Source organism: Pelobates fuscus, chromosome 3 (genome assembly GCF_036172605.1).
Source record: "Pelobates fuscus isolate aPelFus1 chromosome 3, aPelFus1.pri, whole genome shotgun sequence".
Taxonomy (NCBI): Eukaryota; Metazoa; Chordata; class Amphibia; order Anura; family Pelobatidae; genus Pelobates; species Pelobates fuscus.
This window is the reverse complement of record NC_086319.1, coordinates 159,170,649-159,190,062: the sequence shown is the minus strand read 5'-3', so window position 1 is coordinate 159,190,062 and position 19,414 is coordinate 159,170,649. Positions and strand designations below refer to the sequence as shown.

Sequence of the window (19,414 nt, the reverse complement as noted above, 5' to 3'; positions counted from 1 at the left end):
TCACAATGAACAACTAATCTCATATGCTTAGGGTCACCTGGCCCTATTCTGCCCCCTATTCCAATATATTCCTCATGTACGGAGGCAGATAGATATAGAAAAATATGTTTTCATTGGGTAGGAGGTTGCTGGTTTATCTAAAGCACAAAGGAATGACGGGTAACGTCTCTGATCAGCACTACTGATAAATACAACTCCTATCATGTTAAGCCTTCCTGTAAAGTGATGTTTGTATGATAATGTATATATATATATATAAAGGCAACATTACTTTTACAGAGATAGTAGTAGTGTAGTGTGGTGGTTAATTACTAAAGGCCACAATTTTTTTTTTAACAATAAGTATTTCAGTCCATTTAACTCCTTCAGTTTGGTTGACATGGGGTATGTTTCATCACAGCCCTATTAACAATGAAAAAAAAAATGTTTTTATTTTATTTATTATTGAGTCAAACCAAAGTATTCCTGGATTGTGTAAAGAATGAATTCCAAAACAAATCCTGAAAATAAACATATATAAATAGTTACTTAAAGGGTCACTCCACTGTTTAGATACAAAATAAAGAAAACTGTATAGTAGATATACCCGAATGAAAACTTGCATGCGTTTAATTATGCATGTTTTCATTGGGAGTATATATAAAAACAGCTTGCAAAAACCTGCAGTTCTCTTGTCTGCTGCATTTGTAAGCCCACCCCTTCTAGCCCCGCCTAGATTTTCTGTGTTTGTCCAATCACAGACTTCCCAATGCAGCTCAATGAGAAGTCTTTGCAAGGCAGGTGCTCTGAGCAATTGCTGCCTCTTGAGTTTATCCCAACTGAGCTAACCAAACCAGGAAGTAACATTATCTTTTGTTTGCTTGAAAGTCAAGGGGGTGTAATGATTTAAATGTATAAAAGTGCAAATTTCTATTGAAATCTGCACTTTTTGCAAAATGAAAAAAGAGAACACACTCTTCACACATAAAGCTTTTCAGCAAACCAAAGTGCTTTAGAAGTCTGGAGTATGCCTTTAACATAGAGCTGAAATCACCAGAGCCCAAAAGTAAACAGGAGGGACAAAGGACTAATTTATGGAAAAAAAACCAAAAACTTTAGGAGCCCCTATGGATTGCTGCAACAGCAGCAAACTGTTACAGTAGCAGCAACATTTTTCATAAATAATCCCAGACCGAGCACAGTTAGATCACAGACAGCAACAAAGAAACTATGGCTGAGTTTGATACTCTTACATGGCAATGACCTCAGAGACATTGTTATTCTCATTCAGTCTTCTGGTCTATTCGCTAGACTAGACCATGAATTGGTTGTAATTACTTCGAGATATAAGCATGATGGTGACTCCCTGCAGGATTTATTCACCTATTCCAGAACCCGAAACCATAGCATTAATTTACACCTTAGTTCAGTTAATTTACCTCCCTGCTTAAATCCCATCCAAGATCACCCTCATCTTGCCTTTTATCAACCCACACTGGTAAGGTTCCAGGCACCTATGGAGATTCATAGTGTTTATTTCCTTTCTTCAAATTTAACAACAGTAGAGTTGAGTTAAATAAAAAGTCAAATATCATACAAATAAAGCCAATTTGTCACGTGGGGCACTATTAATGCAGCTATGGATATATGTGCCATATGTATGCATCATTTCAGACAGTAGGATTGCAGGAAATGTACATCTCAGTGTCTTGTCAGAACAAAACAACCATTTTCAGTAGTTAGTAGTTTCCTGGGATTGTAGTGCCTAGAGCAAGCAGCGTGACATAAGACCTGCTGAGAGGCCTCATGCAATTAGCCATCATATGTGTGTGTATTTGGTAATGACAAAATAAATGCTCACATGCCTTCTTCCATGTGTCAGCTTTGCACTCTGGGATGAGGTTAAATAACTCACATGCACCAAGCAGCAAACTCAGGAGACACAAGCTGCCAACGTGTGCGTTCCTGGTTCTAAGTAAGAGAGGCATGCAGCGATAGTGTAAATTCCAGTAAAACATCTTATGCAGATAGAGAGCTAGGGCTTGGGACCACACTGCTTTACAGGGGACCATGTTATGTCCCTGCAGAGGCAGATGCAGAGCCCAGAATCTGCAGGGACACCGCTACATTTTGTGGTGGTGCAGCACATACACACTGGATCATAGTGTGAGTTTTACTGCTGTGAGACTTTGTTAAAGTATATAATTATAAATGCTGTTTGTAAATGTGTATTTTAATTGCAGTGGAACCAATTCTCCAAATATTACACTGCTACATGGGGCATTTATTCTAAGTTTTGGTAATAGAAAAAAGAGGGAATGTTTTCCTTATCAGACAAATAAGTAGTGGTTTTGGTTTGAAGATATATTACTTTTTAAAAAGGGGTTTTAGCCCTAAGACAAATAGAGAAAAAGGTATGTGGTAGTGAATGATTGAAAGTGTTAGTGATACAATGGTAAAATATAAAATGTAACTTTTATTTCTAAATTTTAAATTTTAAAATAGTATAGAAATTCCTGGTACTATGATTCTAGAGGCCTTGTAGTGTGAGCTCCAAGGCAATGCATTGGGCAAACATAAAGAAAATGTAACAAAGAAACAAAGAAACCACCAAGGAAAGAGAAACAAAAAAGCTAAAAAAATAAATAAAAATAAAAAAACGAAACTAAATGCTAAGCAAATTAATCTCTTGGGGAGATATTGCAACAATAAGTAAAATGTCTCAAATGTTGCAATTTTCTCACCTCTGAATGCTCTTATGCTGATCTGTGTGAAATTTGTCTGGTGACAGCATATAAATCAGAGTAAATAGTTGTTTGGTGAACAGCATGTAAATCAGAGCAAAAAAAGGTTGAAGAGATTCTATAAATTAGGAGGGAGGGGATATCTAGTACTGATTATAATTGAATATAGTTGAATCAATTTCAGGCAAGCAGGGAACGTGCAAAAGCTGATTGGTCCCTAATAAAGTCTAATATATTGCCAAACTATACAGGTGATACTCGAAAAATTTGAATATCGTGCAAAAGTTAATTTATTTCAGTAATGCAACGTAAAAGGGGAAACTAATATATGAGATAGACGCATTACATGCAAAGCAAGAAAGTTCAAGCCGTGATTTGTCATAAGTGCAATTATTATGGCTTACAGCTCATGAAAACCCCAAATCCACAATCTCAGTAAATTAGAATATTGTGAAAAGGTGCAATATTCTAGGCTCGCAGTGTCCCACTCTAATCAGCTAAGTAAGCCATAACACTCTGTAAGGTGTACATGTACATGTGTGAGCCGCAGAGGAGTCAGGACTCTGGAGCAGTGTCTGTGCTCCCTTAAGCGTACTGCAGAATATAAGAGCATCAACGCCTGACTAGAATCTGTGTAGGACTGGGCATTTACAGAAGACATGTGACAGGGAGCCTGTGTCTCCTCCGCAGCACCAGCAAGTATCTGGCAATCCATGGTCTATATGTGATAGTCTGGTCAGGACTAAGTACCACCGCACTAGGTGTTTTCTGCTCGTCTTCAATTGTATAGAGCAGTGTGATGTTTTTAACCCCTTAAGGACACAACTTCTGAAATAAAAGGGAATCATGACGGAATATTTCTGTCCTGGGTCACCACTGCTTGCCATGTTTCTAGTCAGAAAGCACATCTTAGTTCAGCTTTCCATTGTCTCATATACAGAGGTTTTCCAGTAGAGGAACGTTGGGCAATTTGACTGTAGCATAGGGAGAGAACCTTTTCAGTATATTTTACTTGTGAGAAGTATTTTTTTTAAAATAGAAATCACTTTAATGTTAATTGCGTTCAGTCCCTGAGCCTGAAGGGTATGTCTATTGAGTGTGGACAATAGAGCGAGATTAGGTGGTGTAGGTTTTTTCTCAGTGGCAGTGCTTTAGTTCGCCATATGGCGAGAACATTCCTTGTAGAAGTCAACATTTCACGTAGTTGCGGTGTTCTTTCTTTCTGGATCCATAAGGTATTGTATGGGCAGATGTAGGAGTTTTTCAGTGAGTCCCACAATGTCTGTTTTGTGCTGAATTCTAATGTTATTGTCTGAGCTATGGAGGCTGCTGTTTAAAATATGTCTGGCACTCATAGACCGCCCAATCGTGGGGTAACCATATTGCTGAGTTGGTAAATTCCCTGCAAAGCCTGTTCAAAAGTACTAGATTGCAGGTTAAAATCCCAGCAGGGTCAACTCAGCCCTTCATCATTCCAAGGTAGATAAAATGAGTACCAATAAATTGGGTAATAGTAACAACCCCTTGATGTTGGGCTAAGGTAACATTAAAAACCAGAGTAATCTGAATGTGCCTTTCCTGGTTAAATACTTTGCTATTATTATTAATTATTCAGCTGCCAATTTGGTTAATTCCGAGAGTGTGCGCTGAAAAGTGCTTTTAGTCCCACTGGGAGAGAGGCGCTATATAAATACTAATTATTATTATTAATGCATCAATGTGAAAAAAACAAACGTATTCTCGACCCATTAATGTTAAAACTATCATCTAGCCCCCCTGGCCTCCCATAAACATAGTAAAATCTTACTTTTATTCAAGTCTGCTGCTGCTGCTTCTGCTCCTGATCTGCCTGCTTGGCTGACATCATCACAAGAGATTCTCTGTGCTAATTACATTGCTTTCACATCGGATTGGCTGAGACTGGGGCAGAGCCAGCACAAGTCAAACACAGCCCTGACCAATCAGCATCTCCTCATAGAAATGCATTAAATCAATGCATCTCTGTGAGGAAAGTTCAGAGTCTCCATGCAGAGGATGGAGACACTGAATAGCAGTGCTGCAGCATTGCCCCAGGAAACAGCTCTAGCACCCATCTGTGGAGTGGCCAGTTGAGTTATCACTAGGCTGCAATGCAAACTGCATTTTCTCTGAAAAGACAGTGTTTACAGCAAAAAAGCCTGAAGGGAATGATTCTACTCACCGGAACAAATACAATAAGCTGTAGTTGTTCTGGTGACTATAGTGTCCCTTCAACTATTGTTTGAAATTTGATCAGGACTGTGTTTGTGCCTGCTATTGGTAGTGTGTGGAGAACGCAGATAATTTGTGGGAATATACACAGCCCATTTATTTGAAGAAAAATCTCAAACTCTTCAAAATGTCAAAAGTCCCTAGCCTGATAGGCTTTTTATTATTTACTACAAGATGTTTAGTAGGAGCCTGGTGTCACACTCACATCATTGTTCAATGCTCTTTTGACAGGGTTTGAGACTATCGCAGGAAGAGCTGTAGGTGAGAGTGATACCCCTAAGGAAAGGAATCATCTTCCATTGTGCCATAATTACTGTCCCAAATCCTAACAAACTGGCTTAGTAGATTTCTTTCAGATCTAATTCATGCAGACATTTAAGTCTTTTTTGTGAGTAGGGAGGCTTTGGGTATTATACACACATGCCAAAGAGGAATTTGACTTAGTGGACTGATTCTATCTTTGGCTGATGATGGCCTATTTTGGCATCGGGTGGTTTTGTGAATGGAATGACATCTCTTTATATAGAACACTCTGCCAATGTGAATACATGGGGAGGTGGCCCTGTTGCCTTCTTTCACCTTGAGGCTGTCCCCTGACTCCTATATACTTTGGTGATCAAGCCTTTGTCTAAAATAGTAAAGAACCACTTTGGCATTAGTCAAGATGGGTGTCAGAATGGAGTTGTATAAACTTCCTGACAATGTGTTTCTGTTTCTAAATTCCTTGTTTACCTTCCTTCTAAATGTATTTTCTTTTCTCACTGTTGTCATCAGCTTGTATCAGGCTTTAAGATAAACCTTTGAAATTGTGAAGCCCTAAACATAAATCTTAGATCTCAACCTAGCTATCAGCGGATAATCCTTTTTACTGGCCAAATGAACTCCCTTAACCCCTTAAGGACACATGACATGTGTGACATGTCATTATTCCCTTTTATTCCAGAAGTTTGGTCCTTAAGCAGTGAGGCTGAAGGGGCATGTTCTAGACACCAAAACTGCTTCATTATGCTAAAGTTGTTCAGGTGACTATAGTGTCCCTTTAAACCCTTGGTTATAGATATTACCCTCACATTGTATGATATGTACAATAAAATTACAACTCTATGATAGTGCACCTAAACCATTTGCTTTCTCAATGTACTCTGAAGATTACCCTCCAATATTTATTTACATACAACTCTTTGGTAGTTAGGCTTGAAGAACTTAACATCAATATATATGCATTCACATGGGAAGGAAGGAATTTCCTGGTCCCTTGCTGTATAAGTTGAACGCTTGGTGTTGACGTTCTTTTATGCAGTTTTTTTGTGTACCACAGAACTGCACTTTTCTCGTATTTATGAAAACACATGAAAAGGGTTGCCTTGCACTATGTATAATGCGTATTCTGCATTCTTCCCTACTGTCCAACTGCTCATTTGCAGGATTCTTCATTGCCTAATTGCTTAATCTAATACACCTTCTTCTGAATTCTACATACTACAGGGATACCCTTTTCATGTGCTGCATATCAATATGTATATGTGATACAGAAAACATGGTGGATCTGGTCACCCTGCAAAGAAATAATTCAAATTGTCAAGCCTTCAAGTAAGATAGGCTAGTCTGAAGGAGAATATGGGGAACTATGGTCTGCTGAACCAGTCGCGGATCCAGAGCCTGATACGGGAGGGGTACTTCTAGATTATTTAAAGAAATAATCCATGCACAATAACCACCACATATGCCAGGAGTGCCGGGAGGGACCCCCTCCCAGAGTAAGTAGTCAAACCATTTAAGAACAGTTTGACAACTTACCTGGGGTCTGCTGGCATATGGGGCTGTAGTAGGGCATAGGAGCAGTGGTGTGTGTGATTTGTTCAGTGTGTGTGAAAGGTTCGGTGTGTATGTGTGTATGGGGGGCTGTGTGTGTTTGGGGCAGTGTGTGTAGGGGTGGGCAGTGTATGTGTGTGTGAGGCAGTGTGTGAATGTGTATGGTGTGTGTGGGGCCAGTGTGTGTATGGGGGTGGTGTGTGTATGGGGGTGGTGTGCGTGGGGGCAGTGTGTGCGTGGGGGTAGTGTGTGTGTGGGGGCAATGTGTATGGGGCAGTGTATGTATATGAGAGGCAGTGTATGTGTTTGGAAGGAATGCGTGTATGGGGACTGTGTATGTGTGTGTGGGGGACTGTGTGTGTGGGGCAGTGTGTGTATGGGTGGGCAGTGTATGTGTGCGGGGGGCAGTGTATGTGTATGGGGTGCAATGTGTGTGTGTGGGGCAGTATATGTGGGGGCAGTGTATGTGTGTATGGGGGGCAGTGTGTGAATGTGTGGTGAGGAGGTTGGGGGGCTTTTTTATAAAAAAATGTTTTACATTTACTGAGGAGGTGGGACATTTCTCGATCCCTGGTGGTCCATGGGGAATCCCTGGTGGTCCCAGTGGTGAGAGTGAACTCTAGCCCGCAGCTCCAGGGCTAGAGTTCACTCTCGCGAGATCTGGAGTGTTGCCATGGTAACTGCGGCAACGCTCCGTGCTCGCGAGAGAAGGACCCGGAGGAGCTGCAGGCTGAGCTCCTGGGTCCTCTCTCCCTCCCCTGCCGGCTGTGATCTCTGACCTCCCCTCTGGTCGGTGAAGGCACATTGCAGGGCTGGCGCTTGGACAGTGCCAGCCCTGCATTAGCTGGCAGGGGAGAGCCTAGGGGTGGAGAGGGGGCGTTTCACTTGCCCCGTTGCCCCTCCCCCCCTCCTGGATCTGCCAGTGTGCTGAACTACATCATGCAGCTTCATAGCTCTATCATTTAAACCAATATCCATAGCTTCACCGTCCAGCAATTCTTGAAATTGTGGAACAAATTTTGAACTGTGACTTTAATGTTGTGGGGTGCGGGAGTTTGAAGTTTGATTCTTTTTTTGATCCTCGGATGTTCCTTGCACTTTAAATGGTGGATAGGAAAAAGGATTACTAGAAGTGAGACGCTAATAGAGGCTCCTAAATGACTACTTTCATAACATTTCTGAAGCATCCGACTGCTCTACTATGGGCACTCCTAGATCTTGGAATACCCAGAGGATGTGACTTCATTGTATGAAACTAACACATCAGGTACTTAAGAGCTAATGTCACTGTTGAGACTTTGGGTCAGAAGAATTAAAATGAGCTTCAAAAACATCTTACTTCTTGTACTCTTTTGAAGAAACAATGCTGCAAGATGGAAAATCCATGCTACACAAATTGTGTGTTTTTGTGTAGTTCTCCCTTGTGTTTTATCGGATGCGGAAAAGAGGGGATGTATTTTCATACTTGGTGGCTCTACAATAATGTGTGATGGAAACTTGACAGATGTTTGCAAAAACGGGAACTGAATATGTGGATGGTGATGCTAAACATCTATCATAGCTTGAATCTTATTAAAAGTACTAATTATTTAATCTGTCACATTTGCGTAATGGCAGGTATGTGAGACAGATTGACACTAAAATCTGGCAAATTCTTACAATAGAAAAACTTTCACTCGCTATTCATAAGACCAATGAAAACTTCATAAAAGATTGGATGCCCTTAGACGTGTTTTTCTCCACCGAATTCTCTTCCAACATCCATTTCAACTTCACTACTACTTTTACCTAAGGAGACTTTTATGACAAGGAGCTCCCACTCAGTTAGCAGTGGCTCCCTAACCCTCCCCTCTTCCTAGTTTTTCCTTTCTCTCTTCTGTTTTCTGTTTTCTCCCGTCTCTTCTTCTTTCCCCTCCATATCATCTGTTGCAGTGACACAAGCACATCTTCAACTGTCGCTTACCAAATTAATTGGGAATTCTCTCCTTCAAACGCCCTTTTGTTGTTCAGTTATTATCTTTGCCTGTGCTAATGATGTTGAAACACTTTAATATAAAAAAAAAACATTCAATCAATGAGAACTGCTTGCAAGTTTAATTGTTTTCTGCTAAAGTAAAAAGGGTGACATTTGTTATTACAATTTATTAGCAAACATACTGATATCAAGATTCACAATGCTTTTTTTCTGATGCAGAATTGTAGTTCAGTTGCTGGGTGTGGTGCTGAGGCTGGCAAAGTTGTACTACAGTTTGGGGGTCTACCTTTTTCCCCCCTCCCCCCCCTTTAAAAAGAATATCATATTTATCTGCTTCTAATCAACTGAACGACATGCTACAATTAGCCACTAGAGGGCACTTTAACTATACTCAAACTGAAATCACATATTCTGTCAAACATAAAACTTATACAAGACATAATGATCTCTTGTTGCTGGCAAATAGTATTTCAAGTTTTAAGAACTGAAATACTTAATAAAAAAAACCCATAAATAATTAAGTAAATTTAAAAGGACACTATAGTCATTGAAACAACTTTAGCTTAATGAAGCAGTTTTGGTTCATTGCCATTTAGGAGTTAAATCACTTTTATTTTTGTTTATGCCGCCCTAGCCACAGCTCCCCTGCCTGTGACTAACACAGTCTGCATGAAAACAACATGGTTTCATTTTTAATCAAATGCAACTTACTTTAAAAGTTTTTATCTCCTGCTGTGTGGATTGAACTACAATTACACACAGAAGGCTCCTACAAGGTCTAGCAAGCTTTAACAGAGAAGGAGATAAGACATTCTAAATTAAACAGAATTTGCAATAAATGAAGTGCAAACATTAGATGACTCCTTACAGGAAGTGTTTTGAAAGGCTGTGTAAGGCACATGCAGGGAGGTGTGACTAGGGCTGCAAAAACTTAGTGATTTAACTTCTAAATGACAGAGAATTGAGCAGTGAGACTGCAGGGACCTGATTTATACACCAAAACTGCTTCATGAGCTAAAGATGTTTGGTGACTATAGTGTCCCTCTAAGTAATTGGACAATTACATATGCCTTTTAATACTTTGCATGTATTAAAGGGAAACTCCAGTGCCAGAAAAACGATCCGTTTTTCTGGCACTGGAGGGTCCCTCTCCCTCCCACCCACCAATCCCCGGTTACTGAAGGGGTGAAAACCCCTTCAGTCACTTACCTGGGACAGCGGCGATGTCCCTCGCCGCTGTCTCCGCCTCCGCGACGCTCCTCCTAGTGATTACGTCGGCCGGTGGGCGAGACTAATCTCGCTCACCGGCCGAGGAGACCTAATGCGCATGCGCGGAAATGCCGCGCATGCGCATTACGTCTCCCCATAGGAAAGCATTGAAAAATAATTTCAATGCTTTCCTATGGGGAATAGAGCGACGCTGGAGGTCCTCACACAGCGTGAGGACGTCCAGCGACGCTCTAGCACAGGAAACCTGTGCTAGAAACAAGGAAGTGACCTCTAGTGGCTGTCTAATAGACAGCCACTAGAGGTGGAGTTAACCCTGCAATGTAAATATTGCAGTTTATGAAAAACTGCAATAATTACAGTTGCAGGGTTAAGGGTAGTGGGAGTTGGCACCCAGACCACTCCAATGAGCAGAAGTGGTCTGGGTGCCTGGAGTGTCCCTTTAAGTTATTTACCAAAAATATGTTTTATCATAATACTCTGTCCCGATTCCGCACTTTAATTTGCATCCAAGAGTGTAAATGTAATGCATTTTCATATAAGGTTACTTAGGTCTTCTTTTCAGGGAGTATTCACCTCGACAGATTACATGTGCCATAAACGTTATATGAGAGTATGAGAGCCTTTTTATAACCCTAGAAAGGGAAAGTAGTGGGACCTTTATTCCTACAAAAATAGCAAAGAGGATATTGCAGTTCTTAGTATCACACCCATGTGGGAGAATCACTGCTTTAGCCTGTGCCCCTACGCAGGATCTAGTGTGAATGCAACAATCCCAACACTTGGTACTCATCCAGGTCACATCATCAAGCTCATTAAAAAACCATTAGCATCTCCCCATCACAGTTTGACTCTCTCTTTGTCTCACCATCTCTATCTGTCTGGCCCTTTCTCTTTTTCTTTCTGTCTCTCGATACCCCCTTTCTCTCTTTTTCTCTCTTTTTTTTATAAAGCAAGACAAAGAATTAAAATCTTTTTTTTTTTTTTTTTTACTGATTTGCTAAGCTTTTCCAAATATTTTAAACTATTCAAATTACTATTACTAGTTTGTCTTAACTGTTTAAAGACCAATACCATTTCATACTTTCCCTAAAACCCTAGAGAAATAAATGTCTGAATGGGCTCTTTAAGAATCAAATTGTGAATGAGGCGGACTCTCTGCGGTCCTTACTAGACTAAGAATGTTATTCAACCAATCCTCCATTCTTGCAAATGAAATACGAAAGGCAAAACTGAGGCTAAAATAGCCATATTGTGACTAGATCTAACATGGAAACATTTTTGAAATCAGCTGTTTTATCCTCAATTTTGCCATACAAATATAATTCCTTAAATCTGGAGTTTAGTAAATAACCCTGTAGGATGATAAATCTCAGACAGTGTTAGTTATTGCTGGATGTGCATTTCACGTTCTATCCCAAATAAGAAAAATAGCAAAAATATAATGTACACAGGGTAAGTAATTTCATCTGCATCTTTCATTCCCTGCAGTTTCTATAAGCAGTTGTCTGATAAGGAATTGAGGAATACAAAGTTGGATTTTTCTCCAGATTGTTGAAATCCATTAAATGCTGTTTCAGTTCAACTATTATAATTACCGTATTTATACAGAATTAGCTTCATGCACTTGTGATTTATATACATATTTATATTAGAATGCATCATATTCCATCCCCTTCCGTGAGTTATGTACAAAGCTAGGAACCTTCTCAATGCCAACTGAGCCGTGGACCACACAAATACTGTGTGAACCTGATGCATGAGACACATGGTTCACATAGTGGAATTGTGTGATCTTTGTGCAGAGTGCATATGATATGCCAACCTAGCAAGTTTAAAAGCTCACAATTGAATGAATGATCCAGTAGTTGAGTTACCACCTATGCTTATCCATTAGAAAATGGCTGAATTATTTTTCTTTTCCATTTCAGGTCTCCAGTTTCAGCGGAAGAACAAGGTGAGTTGTTCTTGGAGTACATTCAATTAGTTAAACTGTAATGAAGGTCATGGTGTTCTGGTGTTGAATCTGATTTCTCACATAGCTAGCTGGCTTGATTGTACATAGCTTGTTATTATGAACTGGTAGAGACTCCAAGTGATTATAATCTTGGGCCAATTACCACTTATCTGAACTTCACTTTTTACGCCTTTCAATGCAAGCATGTTAATTGAGAAATGATGCATAATGTATTGTGTTGTTAATGGTTCAGCCCAGTTGGGTTGCCATTGCCTTTTCTCTACACTGCGACCACCTCTTGAGAAATTCTTCAAAACAGAATTTGCTGCAACTTTTACAGGTTGTCAAGTGATGTGATTGTGGCTTACAATCTCTTGATTGATGTACAAATACAGGCAAATATATTTTATTCACCCATGACCTTATATATACTTGTATTTGATATCAGTTATTGATACATAATAGTAAATGTATATCTTAAACAATTGAAATGGCAATAAGGACAAAAATAAATAAATAAATAAATAAATAAATAGAATGAATTTAAAGTTACCTAGATCCAATGATGACGCTCTAAAAAAAACGAAAACATATAATGCCACCAATGCGATTATTGTCTCCCGCCACATTATACTATTTTACTATTTAACAAAGTTCATATTTTTTGCTTATGATTTTCTGTTAAACACCATCCATGCTTCTTATGTTGCTATTTCAAATCCTCAATAAAAAAAGAATTGGAAAAAATGGCTAATTCATGTAATTATTGCACCAAACAACAAATGTAGGTCTTGTTAAAGACCCTTTGCCACCTGGGGGTGATTAAGTTGAAACCGTGGTTGACTGTTTATCTGGTGCGATGGTTAGTAGTACCAGAATGCACAGTTTTTACAGTATGTGCAAAAAAGGGACTGGGCATTTATCTCTACCTACCTGTTGCATGAGGGGTGCTGGGTTCTCTTGGTGTAAAAATTATATCAAGCAGGAAAACTATTACAGAGCTTTGTCTAGCATACTGTGCCCTCTGATTTAATGTCAAACTATTTAGGAATGGTATGATATAAATCAGGCTCTTCCTGGTACCTGCACACAGCCTTTAGACTTTTTCTCGCTTCCAGTTGATTGACTCCATGTTATAAAACATTAGTGAATGTAATTTAATTGTCCTGCATTTCAATTGTGTAACCGAAAAAAAAAAAAGGAAAATATTTATCATGGAAGGTTTTTACAAACTGTAACATTTTGAAGGGCAATGAAAATAACCTTTATTTTGTGACATTGAGTTTACAGTATGCATCAGTAGAAATACCGACAAATCTTTAATAGCTCACTCATTATTCCACCCTGACAGCAAATAGGTTAACTGCACACAGCTTCCAGAGGAGGCAGTAACGCATTGCACAACACAACACGATGGTTACAGCAGAATGCTTAAATATTCAAAAGACCATGCATTATACAGTTACACTAGGCTCCCAAAAATATAGTTTTTTATTCCTAATGCAGATAAACTATCAGTGCCGAAATTGTAATTTTGCACTGCAGAGCTCTCCGAGGACCAAAATATATTAATACCAACGAATGACTATATATGATAACCTTGTCTGTTAATATTACTATTATTTTCTGCTACCAAGTCAACTGCATATAATTCTAAATATTGTGGCTAGTGATATTTCAAAATGTAGAGAGATGCTGGGTTAATAATTCTTTTAACATATTGCCTGCTGGTGGAATGTCTTTTTTCCACCTGTTTATTCTGTACCTAGAGTAGGTTGCTTGTCTAAGAACTACAGTGCATTAATTTAATCACAATTATTTGCGTTTCATAAAAATTGTACCTGCAACATAATTTGGTGTGGGCATCATGGATAAACAGAATCTACCTTAATGGAGATTAAAATGGGTGTGCCTCTTGATCTGGAAGGTACATCCATGAGATAGAGGTTTTAAGAAATTTGTGCTCTCGCACTCTCCCCATCTTCATATACACTGAACAAAATTATAAATGCAACACTTTGTTTTTGCCCCCATTTTTCATGAGCTGAACTCAAAGATCTAAGACTTTTTCTATATACACAAAAGGTCTATTTCTCTCAAATATAGTTCACCAATCTGTCTAAATTTGTGTAAGTGAGCACCTCTCCTTTGCCGAGATAATCCATCCACCACACAGGTGTGGCATATCAAGATGCTGATTAGACAGCATGATTATTGCACAGGTGTGCCTGATGTATAGACATGTCACTAAAGTTTTAAAGCTTAAAAAAATAATTTGGTTCCTAGACCTGCCATATATATATATCATTATTTTAATAAATATAATAATTTAATATTGAGACGTGACTTCTAGTTCCTATAATTATCTGTAAACCAGAATTTCTGCCTAGATAAGGTCAACACAAATCAAGAAAACAAGTATTATGCCATCTAGCAACCTGCTTGAGCATTGTTATAAAGTATGAAAACACTGCTTAGATGACAGTAGTCTTTCACTCTATGCATTGCATTATTAACAGGTAGCATTATGTAGGAAATAAGAAAAAATTATGTAAAAAATATTAAATCATAAGGTGAAGGAGGCCCTGCTTACAAAAAATGATACACTCTATGAGCAATGGGCAAAGAAACACAAGAGGAAAAATTAATGTCAGAGGAGGAGGAATTGATGGATTAGATACCTGTGTCAAGATTAGCTAGTAAAAGTGGTGTATTTAAGAACTAAACAGTGGAGGGAGAGTTTGGCTACAGTAGAGAGGGGCCCTAGGACAGAAATTGTAATGAGAGAAGCACAGCACACACAGCACAGTTATCCCAAAGATATATGTTTTAATTGATTTTTTAAAGGAGGTGGATAGGGGAGGGTCTGATGGCATGGGGTTGGGAATTCTATAAAAATGGGGAGGGGGGCAAGTCCTTGAAAAATCTTTCATATGATAGTAAGCAACGTGGAAAAAAGCAGAATACAGGGGAAGGTCACTCACAGAATTAAGGAAATGAGAAGGGATGCGCTTGTTAAGTAAAGAAGAAATGATTGGAGGATGTTTGAGGGCTTTGTAGAATAGTTCAAATGTTGAACTATCTTAAATAGGCACAATACAGTACAATTATCAATAATTTTCTGAACTTTGTAGTTTGAATTGGATCTTCAAGGATACAGGAAGCCAATGTAATGATTAACAAAGGGGTGAGATCAGGGCCGTCTTTATGCTTGGGCACACTGCTCTGTTTCCCGGGGTGTAGGGGCCCCACAACAATGCTCATATGCTGAGGTCGACAGGGGAGATCCTTTAATCTCTTCTGCCGGACCATTGCTGCCTGCCTTCTCGGGCTGGTGAGGAGATCAAAGACCTCCCTGCAGGGGAGGGTGGGAAGTAACCGGGAGGCTGCTGTAGAGGGGGGAGGCTGTGTGTTCCTCCTGCACACTGATTGGTCGGTGCATTGTCACATTGTTACCGTGGCAATGCTCCAACACAGCTGTAACGGCACCCTGGGCGTAAAGGGGTTAAACCGCCGTTTAGAAGAAAATACAGGCACAGCTACTGTAGAACACCATACTCCCGAACTGCATACAAAATAGCACTCCAAACTCCCGAACTGTAACCTCACGAATAGCTGCTAGCAGACGAACAGGAAAAGCACCCAAGCGGCTTACACTCCTGGCAATCAGTCTCTAACAGCATACAGTAAATCCCCCCAAAGACGAGACAGAGCTCCGTGTTGAGGGTCAAGCAGTGGGCTACCTGCCCGGTATTTATGCAGGTCTTCCACCTGGTGGACACTCCCCTAGGGGACCAGATGGAAGACTGGGACACAAATGGCAAAATGACCAATCACAGGAATACAGGGTTAAAACACTCCCACAGTACATTACAATCCCTCCCCTCTCTCCTGGAGATAATTGGGAAGTAATCCAATTATCTCCAAGAACAGAGGCAAAACTCCATTAAGCACATGCTAGCAAAAAGACACAAAAATACACAATGTTGCAAATAATGAATAAAACATATACATTCTACCTATCCCCAGATAGCTTAGATCTGAGTGCACATTATTACCGAATGGCGCTCAGATCACATACATACAGTTCAATCGCCATGGAGCCAAAGTCTTTCCCATAGTCTTTTGTTATACGAATAGGCTCCATGGCATGGCTATCTGGGGTGATGCTGTTCATACGGTTAAACTACTGAGTGAACAGGCATTCGGTTAAATGACCGAATGCAGAAGCAAGGAGGCTGACGGCTCAGCGGTGTTCGCGCAAATAAGTGTCGTTTCCAGTTACATAGTTTGGGAGCTGAACACCACTGCCCATTCGGGTCTTTAAAATGGCCGCCGCCACGTGTTCGCAAACGAACAAAGGCCCCCCAGTATTCGTCAATTAAGCTGCGGTTAACCGCAGCTTCTGGGAGGTCAATTGATGGCACACTCCAGCTCCCAGGTGGTCCAGTCATTTGTGCGTTTGTTCGGTACATTGATTTTACCAATCACCCTGGCAGAAAGGCACGAACAAGCCTTTCTGCAGGGGAAAATACAAGTTTTACCATGGGGCCATAGTCCAGAGGCAACAGGCGGGCAACCAGGCTCCTCCAATGCAATGTGGCGAGATTGGTCTCATCACATCCCTCCCCTTTTCCAGACAGACTAACAGGGTATTTGACCTCCCGCCGGTCAGTGCCCTGGTTAGTCCAGCAGCCCACCCACGAAGCACAAACAGTAATACAGCCCATCCACAATAACTGGTTACTACACCTGGGTAGAGGAGAAACTTGTCCATGTCCCAGGTGCCTCACCATGGCTGTGTGGGGGACTGGTAAGCTGACTTGGTGGGTTGCTGAGCGGTACTCTGCCCTGGTGCCAGCACTACCACGGGAGTAGTCTGGTTGGAGCCTGGTTGCTGGAGGGGAAGACTGACTGTCTCCCCTTTAGATACACAGCCTTGTGCTGGAAGGGGAGAACGACTGTCTCCCCTTTAGATACAGAGCTCTGCTGCTGGAGGGGGAGAACGACTTTCTCCTCTTTAGATACAGAGCTCTGCTGCTGAGGGGGAGAACGACTGTCTCCCCTTTAGATACAGAGCTCTGCTGCTGGAGGGGGAGAACGACTGTCTCCCCTTTAGATACAGAGCTCTGCTGCTGGAGGGGGAGAACTACTGTGTCCCCTTTAGATACAGAGCTCTGCTGCTGGAGGGGGAGAACGACTGTCTCCCCTTTAGATACAGAGCTCTGCTGCTGGAGGGGGAGAACGACTGTCTCCCCTTTAGATACACAGTTCTGCTGCCGGAGGGGGAGACCGACTGTCTCCCCTTTGGCTAAACAGCCCTGTTGTTGGGGGACAGGACCAACCGTCTCTGCCCCCGGTAGCTCAGCCTGTCGCTGGGGAATGGAGACCGGGCTCCCAATTCCCAATAAATCACACTGCCGCTGGGAAATGGAGACCGGGCTCCTAATTCCCTGCAGATCACACTGCCGCTGGGGAATGGAGACTGGGCTCCCTATTCCCTGCTGGGGAATAGAGTCTGGGCTCCCAATTCCCTGCATATCACACTGCCGCTGGAAAATGGAGACTGGGCTCCACACTGCTGCTGGGGAATGGAGACTGGGCTCCCAATTCCCAGCATATCACTCTGCCGCTGGGGAATGGAGACTCCCCAATTCCCTGCAGGACCAGTGGAGAGTCCTCGGTCCCATCTCCACCAGCCACCTGGGGTCCTTCCCAGTAAATCTCCACAATATCTTCCCAGCTGAATGGGTCTGGATCTGGGTCTGTCACCTTGCTGTCCTACTGAGCCTTCCCAATGGAGTGGAAGAGATCTCGGTAGTCCTGCTCCATTTCCCACTCCAGGGTTGCTAGGTGAGCCAGGTCTTTCTCTTCCTCATGGGGGTCATCCCAGTCATGCCTAGCCTCCCTCCCGTAGAAAATGTCCTGAAGTCTGGTCTGCGCAGGGCTCTCAAAGTCAGGCTCTGCAAAGGACTCCCATAACAAGCCAGGACCATCAAACTCCTCTCCCTCTGGCTTTTTCATGCTCGGCTGTCCAGGGTACATACTGTGCCATATACCACCAGAGCGCCTGGTAGGCATCCTCCAGCCATAGCTCCTGCCATACCCGGTGCTCTAGTTCCTTCACCAATTCCTCCAGGGGCTGCTCTCCCAGGAAGGGCATCTGCATGGCCACTTGCTTCTGCAACCGCTGCTCTTCACTGGGGAGACTCTCACCGCTGATATTGTACATTATCCAGGGCCTGGTACCAGATGCCTTTCCTTAATGCATCCTGGCTATCCAGGTCCTCCTCCTTGTATAACACTGCTGGTTCCATTCTGTTGCTTTTAGGGTCGCTGTACTGGGACATGCATTGCCCTTAACTTGTAAATCCATGGAATGGTGTCTGCTGTAGCTGTCCTTCTGGCTGTGGGAATGATCCCGCCGCTTGCCACCAATTGTAACGGCACCCCGGGCATAAAGGGGTTAAACCGCCGTTTAGAAGATCTTCCCCTTCCAGAGATACAGGCACAGATACTGTAGAACACCAAACTCCCAAACTGAATACAAGGGAATGCTCCAAACTCCCGAACTGCTTACAAAATAGTACTCCAAACTCCCGAACTGGAACCTCACGAATAGCTGCTAGCAGACGAACAGGAAAAGTACCCAAGCGGCTTACACTCCTGGCAATAAGTATCTAACAGCATACAGTAAATCCCCCCAAAGACGAGACAGAGCTCAGTGTTGAGGGTCAAGCAGTGGTCTGGTTTAATGTGGGCTACCTGCCTGGTATTTATGCAGGTCTTCCACCTGGTGGACACTCCCCTAGGGGACCAGATGGAAGACAGGCATACAGGTTTAAAACACTCCCACAGTACATTACAATCCCTCCCCTCTATCCTGGAGATAATTGGGAAGTAATCCAATTATCTCCAAGAACAGAGGCAAAACTCCATTAAGCACATGCTAGCAAAAAGACACAAAAATACACAATGTTGCAAATAATGAATAAAACATATACATTCTACCTATCCCCAGATAGCTTAGATCTGAGCGCACATTATTACCGAATGGCGCTCAGATCACATACATACAGTTCAATCGCCATGGAGCCAAAGTCTTTCCCATAGTCTTTCGTTATATGAATAGGCTCCATGGCATGGCTATCTGGGGTGATGCTGTTCATATGGTTAAACTACCGAGTGAACATGCATTCTGGTAAATGACCGAATGCAGAAGCAAGGAGGCTGACGGCTCAGCGGTGTTCGCGCAAATAAGTGTCCGTTTCCAGTTACATAGTTTGGGCGCTGAACACCCCTGGCCGTTCGGGACTTTAAAATGGCCACTGCCACGTGTTCGCAAACGAACAAAGGCCACCCAGTATTCGTCAATTAAGCTGCGGTTAACCGCAGCTTCTGGGAGGTCACCACAACTGGACCTTTAGGTAAGAAGAAGGGGTGGGAATAAAGCTCCCTTATCACCCCTCC

General features: G+C 41.8%; 1 protein-coding gene across 7 annotated transcripts in view; it reads left to right on the top strand.

Moving 5' to 3' along the window:
* Positions 1-19,414, top strand: part of DGKI (diacylglycerol kinase iota) — a 414,076-nt gene that overhangs the window by 349,885 nt on the left and 44,777 nt on the right. For all 7 annotated transcript variants that reach the window (XM_063447583.1, XM_063447582.1, XM_063447581.1 and 4 more), the window contains one exon: positions 11,919-11,944. In XM_063447583.1, coding sequence (XP_063303653.1) covers positions 11,919-11,944 — 26 coding nt within the window. The remainder of the gene's footprint in view (positions 1-11,918; positions 11,945-19,414) is intronic.